Raw genomic sequence first — 21142 nt, 5'->3', positions numbered from 1 at the left:
CTTTTGAAATGAATGTTTGAAAACTGGGGGGCCGGTATGCCTTTTTGTTTAGTTTCTTTATTTGGGGACCTAAACTATCTATAAAGGAACTATTCAGTTCCTTTATATCAAAAAATGCATTAAAGAAATTGACCAGTCAGGACAGCCTGGCTAATGACGAAGTGTGAACACTTCCAGAGGAACATAAATTTAGTTAAAGATCAGAACAGGTCATCTGTACACTAAATGAAGCTGAATCCAGGTTAGATGTTGTACCTGTATAGTCTGTTCTGTTTACAAAAGAACCTTATATCTGCCATTTATTCAGAAGAAAGAAATTATAGTCAGGCTTAGCTTTCATACTTGTAACAAGCATTTTATTTCTAGCTGTATGCTCAAGTCTTATGTTTCAGAGGCCTTTGCTGAATATTTTCTATGTATTTTCAAGTAATAATGGTGTTCTGTTTCATCATGCTTTTTGTATAAGTGCACTCTTGATTTTTAGGCTTGTAAAGAAATAATTGTACATGATCTTGAAGATCATTTGCAGAATGAAATGTTTCCAGGATCTCTATTACTTCAATAGTGTGAATAATAATAGTTCTATTTTAATAAAAACAATGATGCTCATTGTTAGATCTGAGTTTAGCTCTTCCCCCTTTTTCGTAAGAGTAAAAACAATCATGCAAGTGATGTTCCTGCTTGATATTCTGATACTGAAAAAAATGGTATTGCCAAGGTAATTGGATAATATGATTTTCTTAAGAGCATGAAACAGCTTTATCTCAGGTATCTTAATGCCATTAATCCTCTAAGGCAGCATATACCGTGCATATGCACTTGTGTGCAGTGTAGTATGTGACCTTGCGAGACCCAATATTGGCCATTCAAACCAAGTAAGAGCCTGTGGGAAAATTTGTGCAGCCCTCCTGACTGAAAAAAATAAAAGAGCTGGAGATTCACATAGACACTTTTCCCATCATTTTTCCAGATCAACAGAAGGAAACACACTACAGAATGTTTGGTACCATATGTATAGAAACAGAATGCATGAAATAATGTGATCAATTTTATTTTTGTAATTTGTAGTTTTAAGAGAGCTTTATGTTTTACTCTTTTCCCCCGATATGAAACACTAGTGTGAGAGTGCATTGCATTGTCTGCTATGAGCTGTTAGAGCCATTCCTTTTAGGCACCAAGGAAGGCACTCTGGAAAGGAGGTCACTTCTTTCAGTAGACATCGCTTGAGGTATTTGACTGTAGGCACAGAAGTATTAAAATGTTGACATTATTTTGTCTGCCTGTATTTTCTAAAGAGCAAAATAGGTAAAATGAAAGGAAATGCTGAGCTTTAAGGTTTTTTTGTCCTACTCAAGTAATAGACAGAGAGTGCTCTGAGATCCTTTCATAAAAAGTGTTACAAGTGTTAATAGCCAAAGCAAAAATCTACTACTTTTAAAGCATTTCTTTACCTTGCAAGTGCTCTCTGCAGTTACAGTGTCATACTGTTTTCTCCTGCTCCAACTTCTGAAATCAGGGGTTCCGACTTTTGTGAAACTGAACTAAGATAAAGGGGAACTGGACCCAAAACTCTTACTGAAAAGAAAAAAAAAGAAAGAAAAAAAAAGGAAAAAGAAAAAAAAAAGCCACTCAGCCTTAAATATCTGCAAGAAAACTGAGCAAACTATTTAAATAAAATAGCTTTTAAATCAAATATCCATTACATTCTTCTACTGCAGCTTTGTCTAAGCAGGCAAGATAGTTTGTACAAACACTCTGACTTCCTCAATGTGTTGACTGAAATTAAAAGCATATCTGGGTTGATATTTTAGACCGTTCTCCAAATCTGGAGGTTTTTCTTAACCGTAGCCATCCTTGTCTCTTTGACACATACTGGGTTTACCCCTAAACCCATAATATGGTGATGGAACTTGGGTTGCGTTTGTATCATTTCCTTAACTTCCAGTGTACAAACCAGCCAGCGGGTTTGTGGCACTCGCTGAGCTTTTGCCCCTGCTCTCTGTGTGAACAGCTCAGCGTTCTTTTCCTGCAACTAGAGTGTTTAAAAGGTGGAAACACGCTAAAAGGGTGCTTCCTACTGAAAAGGTAGTGTGCTGTTTTTCAGTGGTTGCTCACTTCACTGAGTGAGCAGAGCACAAACTGGAAACTCCCTCTCGATCACATCACGCAAATTGTGGGGCTAGAGGAATGCATCCAAAGCTCATCACAGTGCACTGTGTTTGCATGTGTAAATAGGAAGTTTTGTGGTAAGTTCATTGCAACCAGCTTTCCAAACTTGGCCTGTTGTACCTAAATCCTTTTGAAAAGCTTTGGGATAAAAGGTATCGTACATATGTATGGGGTTATTGATAACAGACCTCAAGTATTCCACAGTTATAGTGCCCACAGCAACTATCTGTCATCACTTGTGTTGAACCCATAAACTACAGCATCAAATTTAACAGTATGTCTATGATTTAATAAAACTACAAGTGTTCAGCCTGCCTGAATTATGGGTGCTGTATGAGCATTGTAACTTTAACTACCCTGACTTTTTTCTCAGTTAAAGACACCAACCTTAACATTATACTAACATATTTTATTTAGTGCATTAAAGATTAATTCATTAATTTGTTTTAATGAGAAAAAGCAAAGATCTTTAAATAAAACATAATGAATAAAATATTAAACAGATTAAAGTGCGTGTCCTCTGAGAATTCACAGATTCTCTACATACTCTGACTTAGATATCTAATATCTGCCTGAAAACTGATTGGAAATACACTATTACAGGTTTAAAACTTCTGACTGAAGTCCAAGTATGTCATCAAAATGTCAGCAGAGTTTGAACACACAAATCTGTGTTAACTTCTTTTTTATACGAGTGATTTGAAAAGTCAAGGTTTTACAGTTGACATGCAGGAGCTATAGGTTCCAAAATGTATGTGAGGGGTGGTATGAATATAGATTGTGTTTTCACTATTTGATGATGTTATAGGCCTAGAACCAATGCAAGAATAAGACCTGAAAAAATATTATCCTCTGTCTGTCACAAGTGGCTAGAGGAGGATTATAAAATGCTTGGTACTCTTGTATGTCAAAAATCAGAATAAAAACCACTGTTACAAGTATTACCTTCAATTGCGCTTTACAAACGTATACAAACCATGAAAGCATCAACTTTCCAGATCTGGGGTCTAGGCATAAAGTTAGAAGCCACAGAATTGAAACATGGCTTTTTGTTGTTTTTTTTATTTTTTATTTGACATGGAAACGTAACAGGGCCATATATTCAGTCCTGTTTCTCCAGTGGGTTCTGTTAGCACTTAGTACTCAGTCTGTAATGCTCCAGTTCTTTGTTAGCATCTCACCCCTTTCTAGAAGAATATTTGAAGTTATTTTAAGTTTTTTTGAGTTTATTTATTCAATTACTTCCTATAGCTACACAATTCTGCATGCCATTGTTCAATAAGAAAACTGGACTTTGAAATATATTCCTGCCTTATGGAATTTATATTCTTGAAGCCTAGACAAATATCAAAAAAATAATTAAAAAAAACCCAGCAATAATCTTTGCGTGCTGCTAGAATATAAGAATTTAAGTGTTTCACAGAAGACGAGTTACCGGAGTCATTACCTAAAGGAGAGATATTTAAAGAAAACATAGAAATTTACTTTAAAAAGTCACAAGGAAAGAATTGGTTAAAAAAAACATGGAGCAACTCAGAAGGAAGTCTGAGTCCTGAGAACGAAGACTGAGTCATAAGAAGAAATGTTGATAAAGATGCAAGCTAGAGTAAACATCCAGGATTAAATCTTGAGTCCTCTGAAGAAAATATCAAAGCTCCAAGTGAGTTTATCAAGGCCAGACTTGACCAAGAGAGATCTGGGAGAAAAGAGAGAGCTTAGACTGAGTACAAGAGGAAAGAAGGACTTCTTTGAGCCTGGAAGTTCAAGGAAGGCCCTAAATAATGATGTCAGGATCAGGAAAAGAGTCAATGAAGAAAGAAAGTTGGCAACCTCTTGGGTTTGAAATCAGCAGGATGCAAAGCAATAGCATGGCTTATGAATAGCTTGGTTAATTAATTATAATTAGTAATAAGCTCATGAATGCTGAGGACCATTAAATATCTTTGTTCTTTGTATAGCACAGTGGGTTTTGGATTGCAGTTTATAGCAGCATAGACAGATAAAATGCCATAAAACTTTGACCTGCATTGACAGTAGCATTTGCAAGGCCTTGCAGCCTCTGGACTTAGGCTTATGTTTGTAGTGGGGATCAACAGCTGAGCCGTTAGCTAACAGTCCAGTGTTTCAGTTTTGTTTTTCTAAATGAGCTGGCATGTAAATGCTCTGGCTGAAGTTTGGGAAGCAACAGATACACAAGACAGTCATCAGAAGTTAAATGTTGTTGAAGAGCAAATTTTTCGTAGAAAAGAGACACTCGGTGATTATCCTGGTAGATGCTGGTATTCGTAAGCTGTAGGACAAGTTTTAGCAACCCAGATTTGGCTTGTAAGAGTTTCTGAGCACTGTAGCTGCAGCTGGCATTATAGAGTTGATTCACTGAGAATAATCAGAAAGGTAACAAACTAAAAATTCACAAGTACTTTTATTTAAATCTAACACAAAATATGTTTAACTAAAAAACCCTTTTGCAGTTTCACCTGTACTATAAAAGTGGGGTTTCAGCAAAATAACCTCAGGACAACTCCTTCAAGGACCCTGCTCCACTGCATGTTGTTTCTGCTGTTACAGGAAAGAGAAGGGTGTTGGTTTACAATGGTCAGAAGCCCCAAGAGCAGAGGAAGGGAGAGGATGGGTGGGCAAGAGCAACATGCTCTTGTCCTCTGCTATGTCCCAAAATCTCATGAATGCACGTTCACAGTGTACCAGATTTCCAATGCAAAGAACGGACAGCGCTTACTTCAGACTAAGAGAAATAATGCACATCCATAAGAAGAAAAAGAAAGGAATAAAGAGTTGTATGACTCAGACACTCAGTCTAACATAATTCAAAAGGAGGATCCCTGCAAGCTGGCAGGTGCTCATTCGCACTAATTATGCTATAGAAGCAATAGTGGTATAATTTCACACTTGCAAACCTACTTTTGTGATGATTAGTACATAGCTCCACTGATTTGAAATGTATCTTGAACGAAAATCATCATGGTGAGTGCAGCTATGCACATGCTGTGTGAAAAGATTATGATATAAGGATTCATATTTCATCTTTTGTGCCTCCCTAAAGGTGTTCAATATGTTGAGCTGAACCAAAAATACCCTGATCTGGATTGTATATGCTTTGAATGAAAACCATCAAAAAACCAGATTTATCCAGCCCAGTATTAGACCTCACTATGCTATGTCAGCATGTTTGCTAGAAACTTCCCAGATAAGTAGTAGAAAATAACAAGCAGCTCCAGAGGTGCTTGTGACTACGCAGGGGGAGAACTGCGCCTCCACCTCAAACAGCAACCCGTGGTCAAATGGGAATGAGGATGGGCCCTTGGCCATGAGAGTTTTTGTTATGGCTCTGTTGTAGCTTAGCACAGTCAAATCTTGTTGTGCAATTACATAAGGGAAGAGTGTACTAATAAGAGAATTGTGTTTATCACTTCAGGTACCTCAAGATGAATGGTCTGGATACACTCCACGGGGGAAAGATGATGAGATTCCCTGCCGACGAATGCGTAGTGGCAGTTACATCAAAGCCATGGGGGATGATGACAGTGGAGACTCAGACACAAGTCCGAAGCCATCTCCAAAGATTGCTGCACGAAGAGAGAGCTATCTCAAGGCCACCCAGCCATCCCTTACAGAGCTCACCACCCTCAAGTAAGTCTGTGTTTCACTACATCTTATAGAGCTCTCCATTAAGACACACAGTTTCTGTTCCTATTTGTTTCTACTCTTTACTTCTAGGTACCAGTTAAGGAAAGCATTTCAACAAGTGTGTTCAGTCATGCTTATTTTTGGTTGGGTTTTTTTCTGAACAAGGGTAGGTTTGGGAATGTATTTCAATGTTATTCTGAAATGAGACCCTACAACCTGCACTTTGAATTTGCAAAGTATTTCAACCTCTAAGTGTTAAGTGAGTATTCAGGTACATAGAATAGGTCTGTTCTTTAAATACTTCGCTGAATTATAGCTTTGACCTGTGAAAGCTTTGCATAATTGTGTATTTATATATACTCAACATGTGAAATTAGCCCCAAGCTAGTCTTTGCAACTCATCAGAGAGCATCTGACATTTAATTAAAAAGAACAATGACTATTTGAAAATAGACAAATCCATGGTTTCCACTCTTTAGTTCACTCAGAATGGCACTGTATTTTGTGGAGAAATATAACCAAAACTGAAATTTTTTAATTGTTTATGAAAGCTTTAGTCAAGAGGAATGATTAATTTATGCTTTTTTAATGTAACTTTCTGTTTTTCTTTTATTTGGCCCTTTTAAGAGAGCCACCCAAATTCTCATGAAAATTGCACAAAGATACAATTTTGGTATTAGTGTTTTATTTTAATTTATTCTAAAATGGAGAGGTCCCCTAAAGCAAGAAAATAAATTATATCCATAAAAGAAAACAGTGTGGTTTTAAATCAACAATTGTTTCTGTCTGTCTTCTGCAAAATTCGTAGCTGTAATAGTGAATCATAGTTCACTGAACCAAAAATAACCTAATTTTAGTATAACTTGCCTAAGGCTGTAGCTTTAAAATGGAAAAAAAAAGAGCTGTATCTCTTCTAGTATCTGTGATTAGTGACTAAAGACTCCATCTGCATTTCCCTCATTAATTTCCTCTCCTTCCTTGTCCTCCTCTACCCCATTTTTTTTTTCCAGAGACCTTATCTGAGAAATAGATTTTAGAGAAAAGCGTTTGATCCTTGTTAAGAATGTCGTGCTCTTGACATCAGTGATGAATAGACCAGAAGACACAAACTTGCCTATTGCAGCCAATAGCAGCCTGCCTGACTTGGTCTCATGGGAAGCTAGGAATTGCTTCTGCTCTGTCTTTCCATTCGTGTCCCAAGGAAAAAGTAGTCTCATTTTCTGAAGGGATTTTCATAAGCTGGCTGGCAGTTACTCAAGGGATCCAGTGATTCCTCTCATCACCCAGCAGACTTTACCACATCCTTTCCTGAGCCAAAACTCCTCTGAGATCAGTTATTGCAGCCTCTGCAAGGTGAACATAAATGTTACGTACCACCACAAACTCCATAAAGCCATGCTTTATGCATGGACACACTATCAGGCACGGAGCTTATTCTTTTTGAGACTTTAGAAACATATGTTCCGTTGTTCCATAATATATATTTGAAGTGCAATGCATTACAGTGAGTGTATTTGCTCTTGGTCATTTCTGTTCTCTGTAGATATAAGATTTGCAAAAGAATATGGAGTTATTAAAAATAAAAAGTCCTGGATGTCACTGTTCACCCACAGAGGATGTCAGATCAGGGGGACTAGGCAGCATAAGCTTTGGGGTTTAGCTTTGAAGTCACTGTAATTTAGCGCAAAGTGCTTGTACGAATACTTCATGTCACATATGTTTTTTAATTCCTATTCAGGAAGGCTTTTAGGAATGTACTTAATTTTAAGTTGCACTCTGTAAGATTCATGTAAGTTTAGGAACTATGCAGAAGTAGGATGTAAATCACAGGTTAGAAGAAGGAAGGGGGAAATGATAAATGGTAGTAAAACAAAAAAGAAGACATAATATGAAATAACTTTTCTTTTTCAATGACTTTTCAGCATAAATTGGGATGAAGTAGAATTATTTCTTTTAATCTATGATGATACTTTATAGAAATATCTCTTCCTGGGAAACCTTTCCACTTTCAGAGACAAATTGTATAATACATAATTATGCATTGCTTTTATTCCTTTCTGCTGAACATGATAATTTGGGCGGGGTTTTTTGTGAGAACTAGCCAAGTGCTTGCTCTGGGAATTGAACTGTTCTGTTAAACTAAGGTATTTTTGCAGACTTCTTCATACTTTCTTAGTAGCGTGACTTGACCTTGACTGTGACATTGCTTGTTCATCCCAGGGCTACCCTGATTACCCTGAGAGCTGTGACAGAGTTTTGCTGGCATCTCAGCTAGAGACTAAATTAGGGCCCCTCACTCACTGAATATAGGTCATCAAGCAATTGTGTAATGTGTGATAACAAGTTATTTCCTTGGCTTACTGTTGACTTGAGTTCAATTTGCACCTGAATAAGAGCTTTATGGAAATATGCCAAAATCCACTCCAGTCAGCAGGCAGCCCTTTACTGACACTAGTGGACTTTCCAGCTGACCTTGCAGGACATTATTAGCACCTTAAAGCTGAGTGGTATTTCACTCCTTTAATTATGCTTTTTCTGTCGATGAAGAACAAGACACCTTGTGAAAGTGGTGTTTCTACAGTGGTCATTGTCAGGGTTCTTCTGCGCTTCTTTCTGCTACTCTCTGTTTTCTGTATGCAGTCTCTAGTTGGCTTAACTTTCATCTTCGGCAGAGCAAACAACTTAAAAACATGTTCCTTTTTGCTTTCACTGCTGGTTTTGAAGGGATTTTTCATCTTGTGGGACTTTTTCTCTCTGAGTACTTTAAGTCTAATATTGGTCTCTCAGCCCACGCTGTTCCTCCCACCTACCTACCTACCATTGCTCATGCGCCTACTCTTCTGAGAAAGGGTTTTCATTACTACCAATGTTTCTTTTTATATAAGGCATAACTTTCAAACAGCACAACTGTGTCATATCTCCTTTACGTAACACAAATTTATTTTCCTGGTTTTTGCTGAGGTTTTTTTTTTGCTCTGCCTTACAATCTCCCTCCTACAATATTCCTCCCATGCCATGGTTTCCATGTGGTTACAGCACATGTGTCAAATGCTGTGGTACCATTCTGAATAAAGCACAGCTTGCTGTGATCTTGAAATGCACACCTCCGCTGCTGCACTCTCATTATCCTACCAGGAAGTAAGCAGCTTTTTCTCTCTGTCTTTGCTGGCAGCATCCTCATGGTGTTTAATCTTTCACAGTCTAGATAAACAGATCCAGCTGAAAAAAAAGTGACATTTTCTTGCCCGTTCCTGAAAAGTGACAAAAGTTTATCTTGCACTTGTAAGCAGATGGAGAATGGACTGGTTAGCTAACTTCAAAAGAAGGTGCGGGCAACAGATAACTGACATTTCCATTACAGCTGAGCTTGATTCAGAACATTTTCCTTTGCTATCTATATGTACCTTGGTTATGTTTAGCCTGCTTTTTGTTGGGAAAAAAGTATGCAATTACGTTGTCTGTCCACATGCCAACCTGTCACCTCCACCTCCCAGTAGGTTTTGAAGTTGTTGGCCAACTTTAAGCAAGTTTGCTAGAGAGACTGAAGTCTGAAAGATATGAAGTTCCAACAAACTTTATGAAGTTCTGTAGCTGGATAAGACAGAGAAAGATCTGCAGCCGTCCCTTACGATCTCTTGAAGGAGTATGGGCAAAGTAGGTGGTCAGTCAGCACGAGGTGTAACTTGATGGCAGCACTTTCCCAGCCTAAAAGATGAGGAATATGGAAGGGACTGGAAAACTTTGTTGAGGACAAGTCTGAGAGATGGATCCTGTTACCATAGTTTTTCTACTCCATTCTGCCCCTTTCCTCTTCTCCACTGCATGCACACTCACTGCTTAAAATATGGGTTCAGATTCTGCTTCCTAACTCAATATTGCTGCTCTTGTGGGGATTTCAGCCACTTGAGTCTTCTGCGCTTCTTTTTTTTTATTGTTTCTAAAATATTACTGTACTTAATGGTAATCCTTTTTTTTTACATTTTACATGGATTTTGGGCTATATACAGTTGTAGAATGGTTCCTTTGAACTCTTATTTTATCATACAAACTTTTTTCTGAGACAAGTTGTACTCTCTGATCACCAGTGTATTGACAATTTCGATGATCTCAATATTTTGGAGTTGCATTTGTAGAACTCATGTAAAAAGGAGAGGAGAAAGAACGGAAATTTGTTCTTAACAAATTTTTTTTTCCAAGGTATTTTAATAGACACATCATAGTTTTCCAGTCAGCTGTGACTTGGAGAAACACAATTATAAACACCACAAACACTTTTTAATGGGCACCAAGTTACACCACTGATGATGAAAGCAAAAAGCATTAGGCTTTTCTCCTTTTTATCCCATGGCAAAGAATCCATCTGCATAACTTCCATCATAGCTGCATCTATTCCTGTGATTTACTGCACAGATAAGTGATACTTAGAATAAATCAACCAATTCCTAACTTTAAAGTTTATCAGAGACGTTCCAAAAATAGTATTTCATAATATGTGCATGTTATTTGTGTACAGTCAGGCTTATATTTTTTATGTGCTAATACAAATAGCTTAAGTACTTTCTACTCCTCGGTTCATAGTAATCTGAAGATAAAATTGTTTTGAAAATCACAGTGCCATTTTTCTTAATATCCTATAAAATCACAGCAAACGATCAAGCTCAATTAAGAGGCAGAATCTGGGAGCAAACTTAATAACAGTGTCAAAAGCAAGAAGAAAGACGTAGATCTGATTTATACATCCCAAATTCCAAAGTTTCATCACCTGTCTGAGAACTGACCAGGTCAGTTCCTGGAAGACAAGCCTTCAAGCTAGGGTCAACCTATATTACAAATCAAATCTTGACAGAGTTGCAGGACCACCTCTGCTAGGATGGCTTGCAAAAAAAATCCAACCACCCCACTGTTACATAGCATAAGACGGTTCAGATAGAAAATCCCCTGCTCAAGTCAAAGAAATTAAAAACAAGATAGTTTTATAATCTGCAAATCTCCCAAATAATTTTGTCTGGAGATAGTTTGTGGTGATCGGGCGGAAGGTGATATGCACACATGGGCACATCCGCATGGACTGATGGGAAGGTAAAGTGCATCATCTGCACTGAGTGAATTAATGATGAAATTGTGTAATGTCTGTTTTCAAACATGATCCTGGGACTGGTGTGAATGAAAGGATAAGCAGAGGTCCAAAAGCTTTTTAAACTAAAGACACAGCAAATTAAATGTCTCATGGCAAGGATGTTGTTAAATGATATGTGCAAAGTTGGAGGTCATTATAGCTTTGATTTTCCTACAGTGATGCAACACATGCATTTGTGTACATAGGTATCTCCACGGCTTCTCAAACTGAAATATGCAGCTCTCAGAAAACTATGGAACAATATAAACTCTGGAGATGGTTCTCTCACTTTCTCAGCTTTTCTAAAATGCTGCTTCTGGGAAGTGTCTGCACTGAGGGAAATGATAAGGAATGGAAGGATAATTGCAGCCTGACACACTGGTTAGGCTGTTCTGGCATTTGAGCAAACTGAAGCTGATGTCCTTACACTGGACTTCACCATACAGCGTAGCATACATTCTTAGGTATGAAAACCATCTTGATCTTAGGAATGAGGTCCTATTTACTTTAAGGTGTTTCTATAATACTATAATATGCTCCAAAATATCCCCAAAAAAAGTTGTCATATAAACAAAAGCATACTTTTTTTTAGATGGAGGTCATATAAACAAAAGCATACTTTTTTTTTTAAATTGAGTTGTTGTCCTCATTCTGCTAAAATTAATGAAAATGTCCCATTAACTTCACTGGCCCAGATCACAGGTAGGGGGATGGGAGAGGAAAAATATAAGGTGATAAAAAACCTCGTCTTCCTTATGGTGAATATTTTTAGACACATGCAGGGAAGCTTGTTCATTTTCTTTCTTGTTGAGTGACTTCCAATTAGGGAACAATGACTTTCCTAATTAGTACAAAAGGAATAACTCTGATTAATCTTTTATTAGTGTTTTACAGTATGTTTCCAGTGCAGTGTGTTTCATTGTTTCGTGTTGCAGTCTCTTTCATTTTCATCAAACCTTTAGCTAGTGAAAGAATTGTTTCCGTTTTCCTTGAGGGGTGTTTTATTTGTTTTCTTGAAGGAGGGTTTTTTTTGGATTTCCCATGAAAGAGACAGGAGCATCTCCATAAGCTTTGGACATGCAGCCAAAGGAATAGTATTCTGGAATTATTATTGGCCTAGGTAGTAACTTTCCCAGCCTGCAGTCACTGATATATTGCATGATATATTACTTACCTTTTTATTCGTATTATTGCAATCCCTTCTCTCTTCTCTCTGAAAGCAAGGGATAAGCTGTTGGACATGCTTCTCACTTTTCAGGTTCACGTGTCAGGTATGATTAAGTTCAGTGAATAATTTATAAGTCAGAAGAAAATTTGAAAGGCAAGATAATAAAAAATATATTTATTTTGAGGTAGTAGGCGGGCATACTTCTAGAGCCAATGGTTTCCTTATGGCAGCTGGCATCTGTTTTGCATACGTGATCCTTAAGGAGCAGAGGATATTGATTTATTGAAGGAACTTAGAGCTTGGGGCTTTTAATGAACGGCTGCAACTTTCCATTGATGGATATATAAAGCATGTTCAGTCAGTTAATGCTTAATATCACTGACAGGCACGTGAGAAACTTTGTGCCCCGTGGCAGCTTCCCTTCTGGGCTTTGTGGCCTCTCACACAAATGTATGTCTTTTACAGTACAGAAATGAGCCCACTCATCTCACTCTACAATCCTCTGTGGGGACAGGGCATTCCTACAGTGCGTAGGTAGGATGGGTACTCCTCCTCTCTACTTCTGTCATGATCCTCACCAGTTTATCTTGCAATGAAACTGAGATGCCCTCGCTGTTACAGTCTCGCTGCTAACAGACATTGCTGATCCCATCATAAATCTTTCCCCAGTCAGTCCACACCTAGCTCCATATGCCCTTATGCCCTGTTATGTCGGTATTGTCACATTTGTGTAAATAATGTTATTGCTTGTTTCTTTAAGATGAGAAGTCAGAATTTTGCTGCAATCTGTGACCTATACTACAGCTGTTGCCTCACTTGTACTTTTACCTTTACTTGCTGAAATTTGAGGCAGTGAAACAGTTACAATTAACTTACATCACCCAAAAAAAAAAAAAAAGCCTTTAACTTTCCTAGTCAAACTGTGATCTTTTGGCAATATTGGAGCAGTGTTTTGGAAGTAGACTATTTGCTAAAGAAAAGTTGCAACCTCATTTAGATGATTGCCTTATTTGCAGAACTGAAAATCATTGTCCTGTATCTAGTCATCTGCCTCAACTTTGCACAAGATTTAGCTTTATGTTAGACGTAGCTAGAGATGAAAGTGAGGACTTCCAACTTTTTAGCTTTTCTCAGTTAAACATTAATTCATTCTAGGGCTTGCTTTGAGAAACACAATTATAATAACTGAACCAAGATGTGTTTTTCAGCCATCTCTTTCAGGCTGTGGTTTTTACACAGCCAACCTGCACGTTTGTGTGCAAAATTGGTTGTTTATTTTAAGCCCTACTTCTGCCCACCTACTTAAAAGGCTGCCTCAGAAAGGAAGTTAATGATGTCCAGTGGGGACAGGAGAAGAAATACTGCCTTAGACTGTAAAGACATACACAAGCTATACATTAGGAAAATTTTCCTAATGGTAATGATAGATAAGCGCGGGAGTGGATTGCCAAGAGAAATCACTTCACTGGACATTTTCAAGAAAAGGGTAGAAAATGTCTGTCAAGACAAATTTAGGTATTGCTGATCCTGCTTTAGGGTAGGAGGAGGGACCAAATGACCTCATGAAAACCCCGACAGACCTATCTTTTATGATTCTCTGTCTTTCTCAGGCTATTGAATATACCCACTGTCACTGTTCTTACTTCCTTTTCTTAACTTATTTTTTAAATACAAAAAATACAGTTCTCATCAGGACCAAATGATTCCTGAAGGCCTGCTGTTGAATAGTAAATATAGATATCCCTCCCACAGCAGTGCTGTGCAATTCTTTCATGTATTTTAAATGTTATTTCATTGCTAGCATTTTAGAATTATTTTCTGACTGCTGCCAGCCATACCTTGCTTGACTCTCGGTATGTGATTTTGTACTATCTGGTTTAGTTTGCTAAGGGGAGCTCAGCTGATGTATTAAATCTGCCATGCAGAAAACTCACAGGCATAACGAGAGATGTGCATCTGCACAAAATTCAGTCTGGAGTCCTTAATGTCCAACATAACAAGACAAGCAAACAGGCAACAATAATTAAGTTAATTATTCATAATAATTTTCTATTCTGATCAGCTAGAAGTGCAATGTTCCTTCACTGTGAAATGCTGGCGCCCTATTAGCTTAAAAATGGAAAAGTTTAAAATAGTCTATTTTACTTTAGTTTTAGTGTAAAATTATAAGACAATCTCTTTCTGCAGATGTGCTTTGGTATCTTCTGTTAATTTGTATCACGTTAGGGTGAGAGAGAGACATGAAAGTGAGTAATTGTTCTGCCCTTACAAATAAAAGACACTATTAATATCTAAGTCACGTTGATGCCGTCATTTGTTTCTTGTATTTTCTTGTGTTTATGCTACTGCTAAGATGGAGTGACTTTCAACTTATTTTAGTAATTCTTTGCTGTCTCAGGTGCAGCATGGGGTGAAGTTTAGGGGCAGGAGGCAGCAAAGAAAGTGTATGGCCCCTGGTAGCCAGGTGCTGAAGTAGGGCAGCATCAAATACCACTCTGCTCCCAGTAACACACCGGAATAAAGTTCATCTAAAAAGACTTGACTTTGTAAATTCTCCTCTCCTTCTAATGAAGTTATAAATCTCTTCAGGAGGGGAGAAATTAGGGAAAACCCTTAAAGACTTTCTTAGATTGTGCCTGCTTTCTTATTTGTTGTACACCACAAAGATAGAGAACCATCGTATGATCACTGCTAGTGTTATTTGCTGGTGTGAAAAAAAAAAAAAAAATGTTGAAAGCACCTTTGCAGCAGCTACAGAGTTCCTCTGACAGATTTCTGTGGTTGCAACTGTAGCTGAGTTGCATGGCAATTTCCCATTCCCCTCCAGAAAGTCTGTGCTACCTGACCAGCCCGCACTCCAGCTTCCCAGCAGCTTTGCCTGCAGCAAGCCTAGGGACCACAGAAAGCTCTAACTGGTTTTGTCATCCCCAAATGCCAGCAGCCACATCCAGAGCACCCAAATCCTTCCTTTTATTTAAGTGACGTTGGGGTGGCAGCCATGCTTGGGTTGTGTCTGTGCAGCTCTGCACTGTGACAGTGATGTATCATGCTGAAGGCAAGCTCAGGAGCTTTCAGGACTAGTACATAAATCTCTCCTGTTTTATATCTGACAACTGCTATTGCAAATCTGTGCTAAGCCTTCATTACTCTGCAGTTGAAAGGAAACCTTGAAAAACTTCTTTTGGAAGGTAGTCCTCCTTGGGCTAGTACTAAAAATGTTCACAGTTATTATGTAATACTTTATCACAGCAAAATAGGCATAATATAGATATTTATTAAAACTCTGTCTTGTAATAATATTTCTTACTGTCTACATAAAAAAATGGAAAATGTACTAAAAAACAAAATAATACAATACTTCATTTATTACTTTTACTTTTTCTTTTACAAAACTTAAAACTGCGACTTTGCTTTTGTCACATTCAGAGAAATAATTTAGTTCTGAACTTTGTGGAAATCTCAAAACCAAGGATATATAGAATCATAGAATCATAGAATGGCTAGAGTTGGAAGGGACCTTAAAGATCATCTAGTTTCAACCCCCCTGCCCTGGGCAGGAACACCTTCCACTACACCAGGTTGCTCAAAGCCCTGTCCAACTGACCTTGAACACTTGCAGGGATGGGGGATTCACAACTTCTCTGGGCAACCTGTTCCAGTGCCTTACTACCCTCAGGGTAAAGAATTTCTTCCACATACCTAACCAAAATCTTCCCTCTCTCTGTTTGAAGCCATTGCCCCTCATCCTATCACTAAATGCCCTTGTAAAAAGTCGCTCTCCAGCTTTCTTGTAGGCCTTTTATATGCGGAAGGCTGCTATAGGGTCTCCCTGCAGCCTTCTCTTCTCCGAACTGAACAACCCCAACTCTCCCAGCCTTTCTTCACAGGAAAGGTGCTCCAATCCTCTCGTCATCTTTGTGGCCCTCCCCTGGACTCAGTCCAACAGGTCCATGTCCTTCTCGTGTTGGGGGGGCCAGAGCTGGATGCAGTACTCCAGGTGGGGTCTCACAAGAGTGGAGTAGAGGTGTAGAATCACCTCCCTCAACCTGCTCGTCACACTTCTTTTGATGCAGCCCAGCATACAGTTGGCTTTTTGGGCTGCAAGCGTGCATTGCCATCTCATGTTGAGCTTTTCATCAACCAACACCACCAAGTCCTTCTCCTCAGGGCTGCTTTCAATCCATTTTCCACCCAGCCTGTATTTGTGCTTGGGACTGTTTTCCACCCCGTGCAGGACCTTGCACTTGGCCTTGTTGAACTTCATGAGGTTTGAATGGGCCCACCTCTCAAGCCTGTCAAGGTCCTCCTGGATGGCATCCTTTTCCTCCAGCATGTTGACCACACCAGACAGCTTGGTGTCATCGGCAAACTTTCTGAGGGTGCACTTAATCCCACTGTCCATGCCACCAACAAAGATGTTGAACAGCACCGGTCCCAATGCCAACCCCTGAGGAACGCCCCTCATCACTGGTCACCACTTGGACATCGAGCCATTGACCGCAACTCTGAGTCTTACCATCCAGCCAATTCCTTATCTGCCAGGTGGTCCATCTGTCAAATCCATGTGTCACCAATTTAAAGATAAGGATGTTGTGCAGGACAGTGTGCTTCATACAAGTCCAGGTAGATGGTGTCAGTTGCTCTTCCCTTATCCACCAACATTCCAAACCCCTTGTAGAAGGACACCAAATTTGTCAGGCACGATTTGCCCTTAGTGAAGCTATGTTGGCTGTCACTGATCACCTCCTTATTTTCCATGTGCCTTAGCATAGTTTCCAGGACGATCTGCTCCATGATCGTGCCAGGCACAGAGGTGGTACTGAATGGCCTGTAGTTCCCCAGGTCTTCCTGTTTTCCCTTTTTAAAAATGGGGGTTCAGTCAGCGTGAACTTCACTGGACTGCCATGACTTCTCAAATATGATGCATAGTGGCTTGGCAACTTCATCCACCAGTTTCCTCAGGACCCACAGGTGTATCTCATCAGGTCCCATGGACTTGTGCACCTTCAGGTTCCTTAGATGGTCTCGAACATGGTGTTTTCCTACAGTGGGTGGTTCCTCATTCTGTCTATGCCTTTGCCTTCTGTGACTGGGGTGGTGGGGCTAGAGCACTTGCCAGTAAAGACTGAAGGGCAAAAAAGTCATTATATAATGCAGAAAGCTTACAACCCCTCTGGGTGAAATAGTGTCATTGATGACATCACCTGAGTCATGACTTCATCTCATATTTATCTTTGTAGCAGTGATAGAAATTATATTTATAAAAACTAGAATTTGCGGGGGGGGGGGGGCAATTTCTGACTTTGAAAAGGTTTTTTTTCCTTGTTCTAGTGGGATGTAGCCAACATGTCATTCAACCATCCTTGTGAAGCTGCAGTCAAAGATGTTAGAAATCTCAGAATCGTTGACACTGTCTACTCAATAGGGTCCAATCTAAATGTCTAGCCATAGATTTCAGACTGGTGCAGGATCTGCTGGACTCATCTCAGGCATGTGGCTGTAAGAGCTGTGAGACAACAGCACTTTGGCAGAGATTTGTTGCTCAGACTTGTTTGAAATGCTGGTGAGTCAGGCTGTGCCACTGCAGTCATTCAGTCATTTACTGTTGGGTAGAATGTCATTTCTGGCAGAGAAGTAACTCTCCATCTATTACTCCCCTCCCCACCCCCCTACTTAGAGATCATTTGATTTGGGGCACAAATTAAATGCTGTTTACCTGTGATGAACAGATTTGAATTGAGAGGGAGTGGACGATGCCTTATTCAAATAAGATGTTAGACCGACAGTGGCTGGAATGAATGTCAGCACTATGGCTCTATTTCTGGTGTCCCTTTCTCTTTTCTTTTCTCTCTCTTTTTCTTTTTTAAGTGATTCCTTAATATTCCTAAGTAATAATCCTCAGTACTTAGCTAAGCATCCTTTCTCCATTAAAAGACCCAAGATTTGCATGAAGAATAATACTACATCTAGAGTCACGGTCCCTTCACACAATGACCTTCTGACTATCAACTATTTCTATATTTCCACCTCCCCACTGCTTATTTTATTTCCTTTTTTTAATTAATTTCACACCTTTGAAAACAATGTGTGTAGCATTCTCTTCTACTTTCATTTATTATAGCCCTGATCCTAACACACTCTCCTGCTAAGATTTTCATCAGTGGTGATTTAATTACTAACCTTTTTCACTCGTCCTGTTACTAATGTCATCCTTGTGAGTCTTTCACAGTTCTTTTATCCCACAGTTTCTAGTCCTGACTAGAGCTGGTCTGTTGCTAGGACTCCTGGATCCTTCTCGTTGCATCCTTTTGTCGCTGGGGAGGCATGCAGCTTGTGTTGGAAAATCACTATGCCTTCCTTCATTTCAGCCCTCCATTGCTGCCACCACGCGTGTGGTGGTTAGTTGCTCTCAGTCATGTTTCAAGCTATCTTTGGAGTGATTTCCTGGGCAACTGGGTTTGCTCCCTGCTCCAGTTCTTCAGACTGTGGATCACGACTGCAGCCTGGCAGTCGAGGTGCCCTTGCCATCAACCAGTGGCCACACAGCCCTTACGCACTGATCCCTGTGCAAACACGCGTGAATGCCAAGGAGGCTTTGTCCTATCAGCACTAATTGTCCCTTCTCCAGAGAAGTTAATCAGATTCGTTATATCTCTGTGATGACTGCAGTATCTGCCTGAGTGTTTTGCCTCTGGCAGAAGATTGACAAGCCCTCGTTTTCTATTAAAATTGCATGTTGCAACTATATTTCCTTCCCCTGTTCTCGGAATCAGTATGTCCACATAATGGTAGCTTGTTATTTAATGTAACTAGTTCCCTTAAGGGCAGCAGCCCAAAGAATAATCAAATAATCCATTTGAAGGTCATACAAACAATGAATCACCTGAACAGCTGTCTCTTTAAAAACAGGGCTGTAGTTTGATGTTGACGTCGCAGAGATTCTTCATCTTTTGAATATGTTTTCAGATTATGTGTTTTATTTTTGGCACCTCCTTTAAATGATGTACATGATAGACAAATACATAGAGGAAGAATATTTATTTTTAAGGAATATTTTTCAAGAAGAGGATGAAATAAAATTGACCCATAAAGTAATACTTAAAACACTGATTTTAGAACTTCTTGATGCTTATTTGCAAGTCTGTTTTACAATCTTTTCAGTTATCAATATTTTTTAAAAGATCTAATCCCTTCTCATAAATAGAATATTTACATTTCTAGAGAGGAGAGTAAAGTTAGTCTTTTTTATAACCAAAAAACAGGTAAAAGCTTGCTTCTGAGTTGAGTCTTACAGTTTTTTATTGTACTATCTTATGTTTCACTATTGCTCCCTCAGTGTTTCTATCATTGGCAGCACTGAAGCCAGACAGAATAGGAAGGTTAGATCGGATCCAGGTTAGATCCGAGATGAATGTAAATCCCCTGCCCTGCTCCCTGGGCTACCCACAGCCCCCAGTACAGGCCTGAGATACCCATTTGGAGGGCATCCCGCTCCGTAGGGATGTACTGTACTCGAAATCAACACTGTACTCGAAATCAACACTTTTTTTTCCCTCAGGCATGAGACTTAATAGGAATAAGGCACAGAAAAACAGTTGTCGTCTGTTTCTCTGAAAGTCCTTGGGAATACTATGCAATTGGGATCCGGGTCCTCAGTACTGGATTCTGCAGTGGGTTGTTTACAAGTCTCAAGTGTAGCATTTAAAATCTGAGCTACGGAGGTTTTTTTCTCCCCCCTGACAAAGTACATATAAAGTTTTAAATGTCAGCCTCCTACCCAACACAATGGGATGATAACCTCTGCCATGAATAAATCAAGCTGCTTGTTAAAAACATTATCTTGCCACTGTTCTTCCAAGCTCTTTTGAATTCAGACAAATTTAACAGCTTTCTCTTCCATAAAATGATACACTAAGGTTAATTATAGTTCAGGAGCACTCTAAGGTATGATTTGGCTGTTCTGTGTTTCTCAGGTCTAAAAAGAGCATGAGGGGTGCACCTGGAATGAGCGCCTGGTTTGAGTTGTTCCCGTAGAGAATGGGAGGATCAGTTAAGCGATTAAAATGAAGGACTGAAATCGCAAAACTCTCAGGTGTGGTGCCCCTTTTTCTGCCGGGGAGTAGCAGGGTGGTGGGAGAGTCTCGCCCCCACACCTACGTGCTGTGCCTCCATGGCAGGTAGGCTGTGGCCTTGGGAGCAGGGGCTGAGGAAGGGAATTCTGGGTGCCCCACCACTGTTGCTCCCTGCCTGGCCTCTTGCCAGCTGCAGATATCAATGTGCCTCCAGCTCTGGGTGAAAAAGGGATAATAACACTCACCTCCTGCACGTCGGGGTGTCACGAGGATTGATTCATTACAGTTAGTGCAAGCAATTATGGAACCTTCTAAAGAGGCTGCAGAAATGCTAATACAGTCATCGTTAGTCATTGCCCCCTTGCTCTTAGCTCCTGTTTTGTACTCCTGAAGCAAGGCTTGCAGCAGCATTTCCTTGTGCTCAATGAGATGCCTGGGAAGAGCCCCACCATATTGCAAGAGCAGCAAGGCACAGCGTGGGGAAGAAGTTAAATCATCCTTGTACTTCCCTGCCGGAGGAAGAGCTGCAGAGGCTGGCGAGACCTCAGCCAGGGATAAAAGGGTCGGTTCTTGAAGTTCCTCCTCAACTGTGCTTCCCACGCGCATCCTGCTGCCGGGATGCTCCCTTCTCTCTTTCCACCTGCTGTATGCATTTGTTCTCCCCGTGATGTGTGAAAGCCCATAGGGGAGCACACTACTCCTAGGAGTAACAGTAACTCAAGTTGCATTTTGCTGTGTCTGTTGAAATTCATAGGTATGATCTTCTCATAGCTTCACACGTCTCCCCCTCTCTTACCACCAGGCAGCCCACAGCCATTGCTGACATATGTCCCAGAGGTAGTTCAGATACTTTCACAGGGGGTAAATGGTAGATAGGCAAGCTTCCCTTCAGCCAGTCGTACCTCTCCTCTCCCCTCTACGTCCTGCCTACGTACGCTAATGCATGGCTTCCCACTCACATCTCTATAAATT

At 39.8% G+C, this 21142-nt stretch overlaps 1 protein-coding gene across 4 annotated transcripts in view; it reads left to right on the top strand.

Annotated features, from left to right (window-relative positions):
• Nucleotides 1-21142, top strand: part of DLGAP1 (discs, large (Drosophila) homolog-associated protein 1) — a 144350-nt gene that overhangs the window by 9356 nt on the left and 113852 nt on the right. For all 4 annotated transcript variants that reach the window (XM_009879971.1, XM_009879970.1, XM_009879973.1 and 1 more), the window contains exon 2: nucleotides 5603-5817. In XM_009879971.1, coding sequence (XP_009878273.1) covers nucleotides 5603-5817 — 215 coding nt within the window. The remainder of the gene's footprint in view (nucleotides 1-5602; nucleotides 5818-21142) is intronic.

The sequence above is a fragment of the Charadrius vociferus genome, unplaced genomic scaffold (genome assembly GCF_000708025.1).
Source record: "Charadrius vociferus isolate BGI_N301 unplaced genomic scaffold, ASM70802v2 scaffold202, whole genome shotgun sequence".
NCBI classification, from domain to species: Eukaryota; Metazoa; Chordata; class Aves; order Charadriiformes; family Charadriidae; genus Charadrius; species Charadrius vociferus.
Note: the sequence above shows the minus strand (reverse complement) of the source record. Positions and strands in the feature narration are given on the sequence as shown.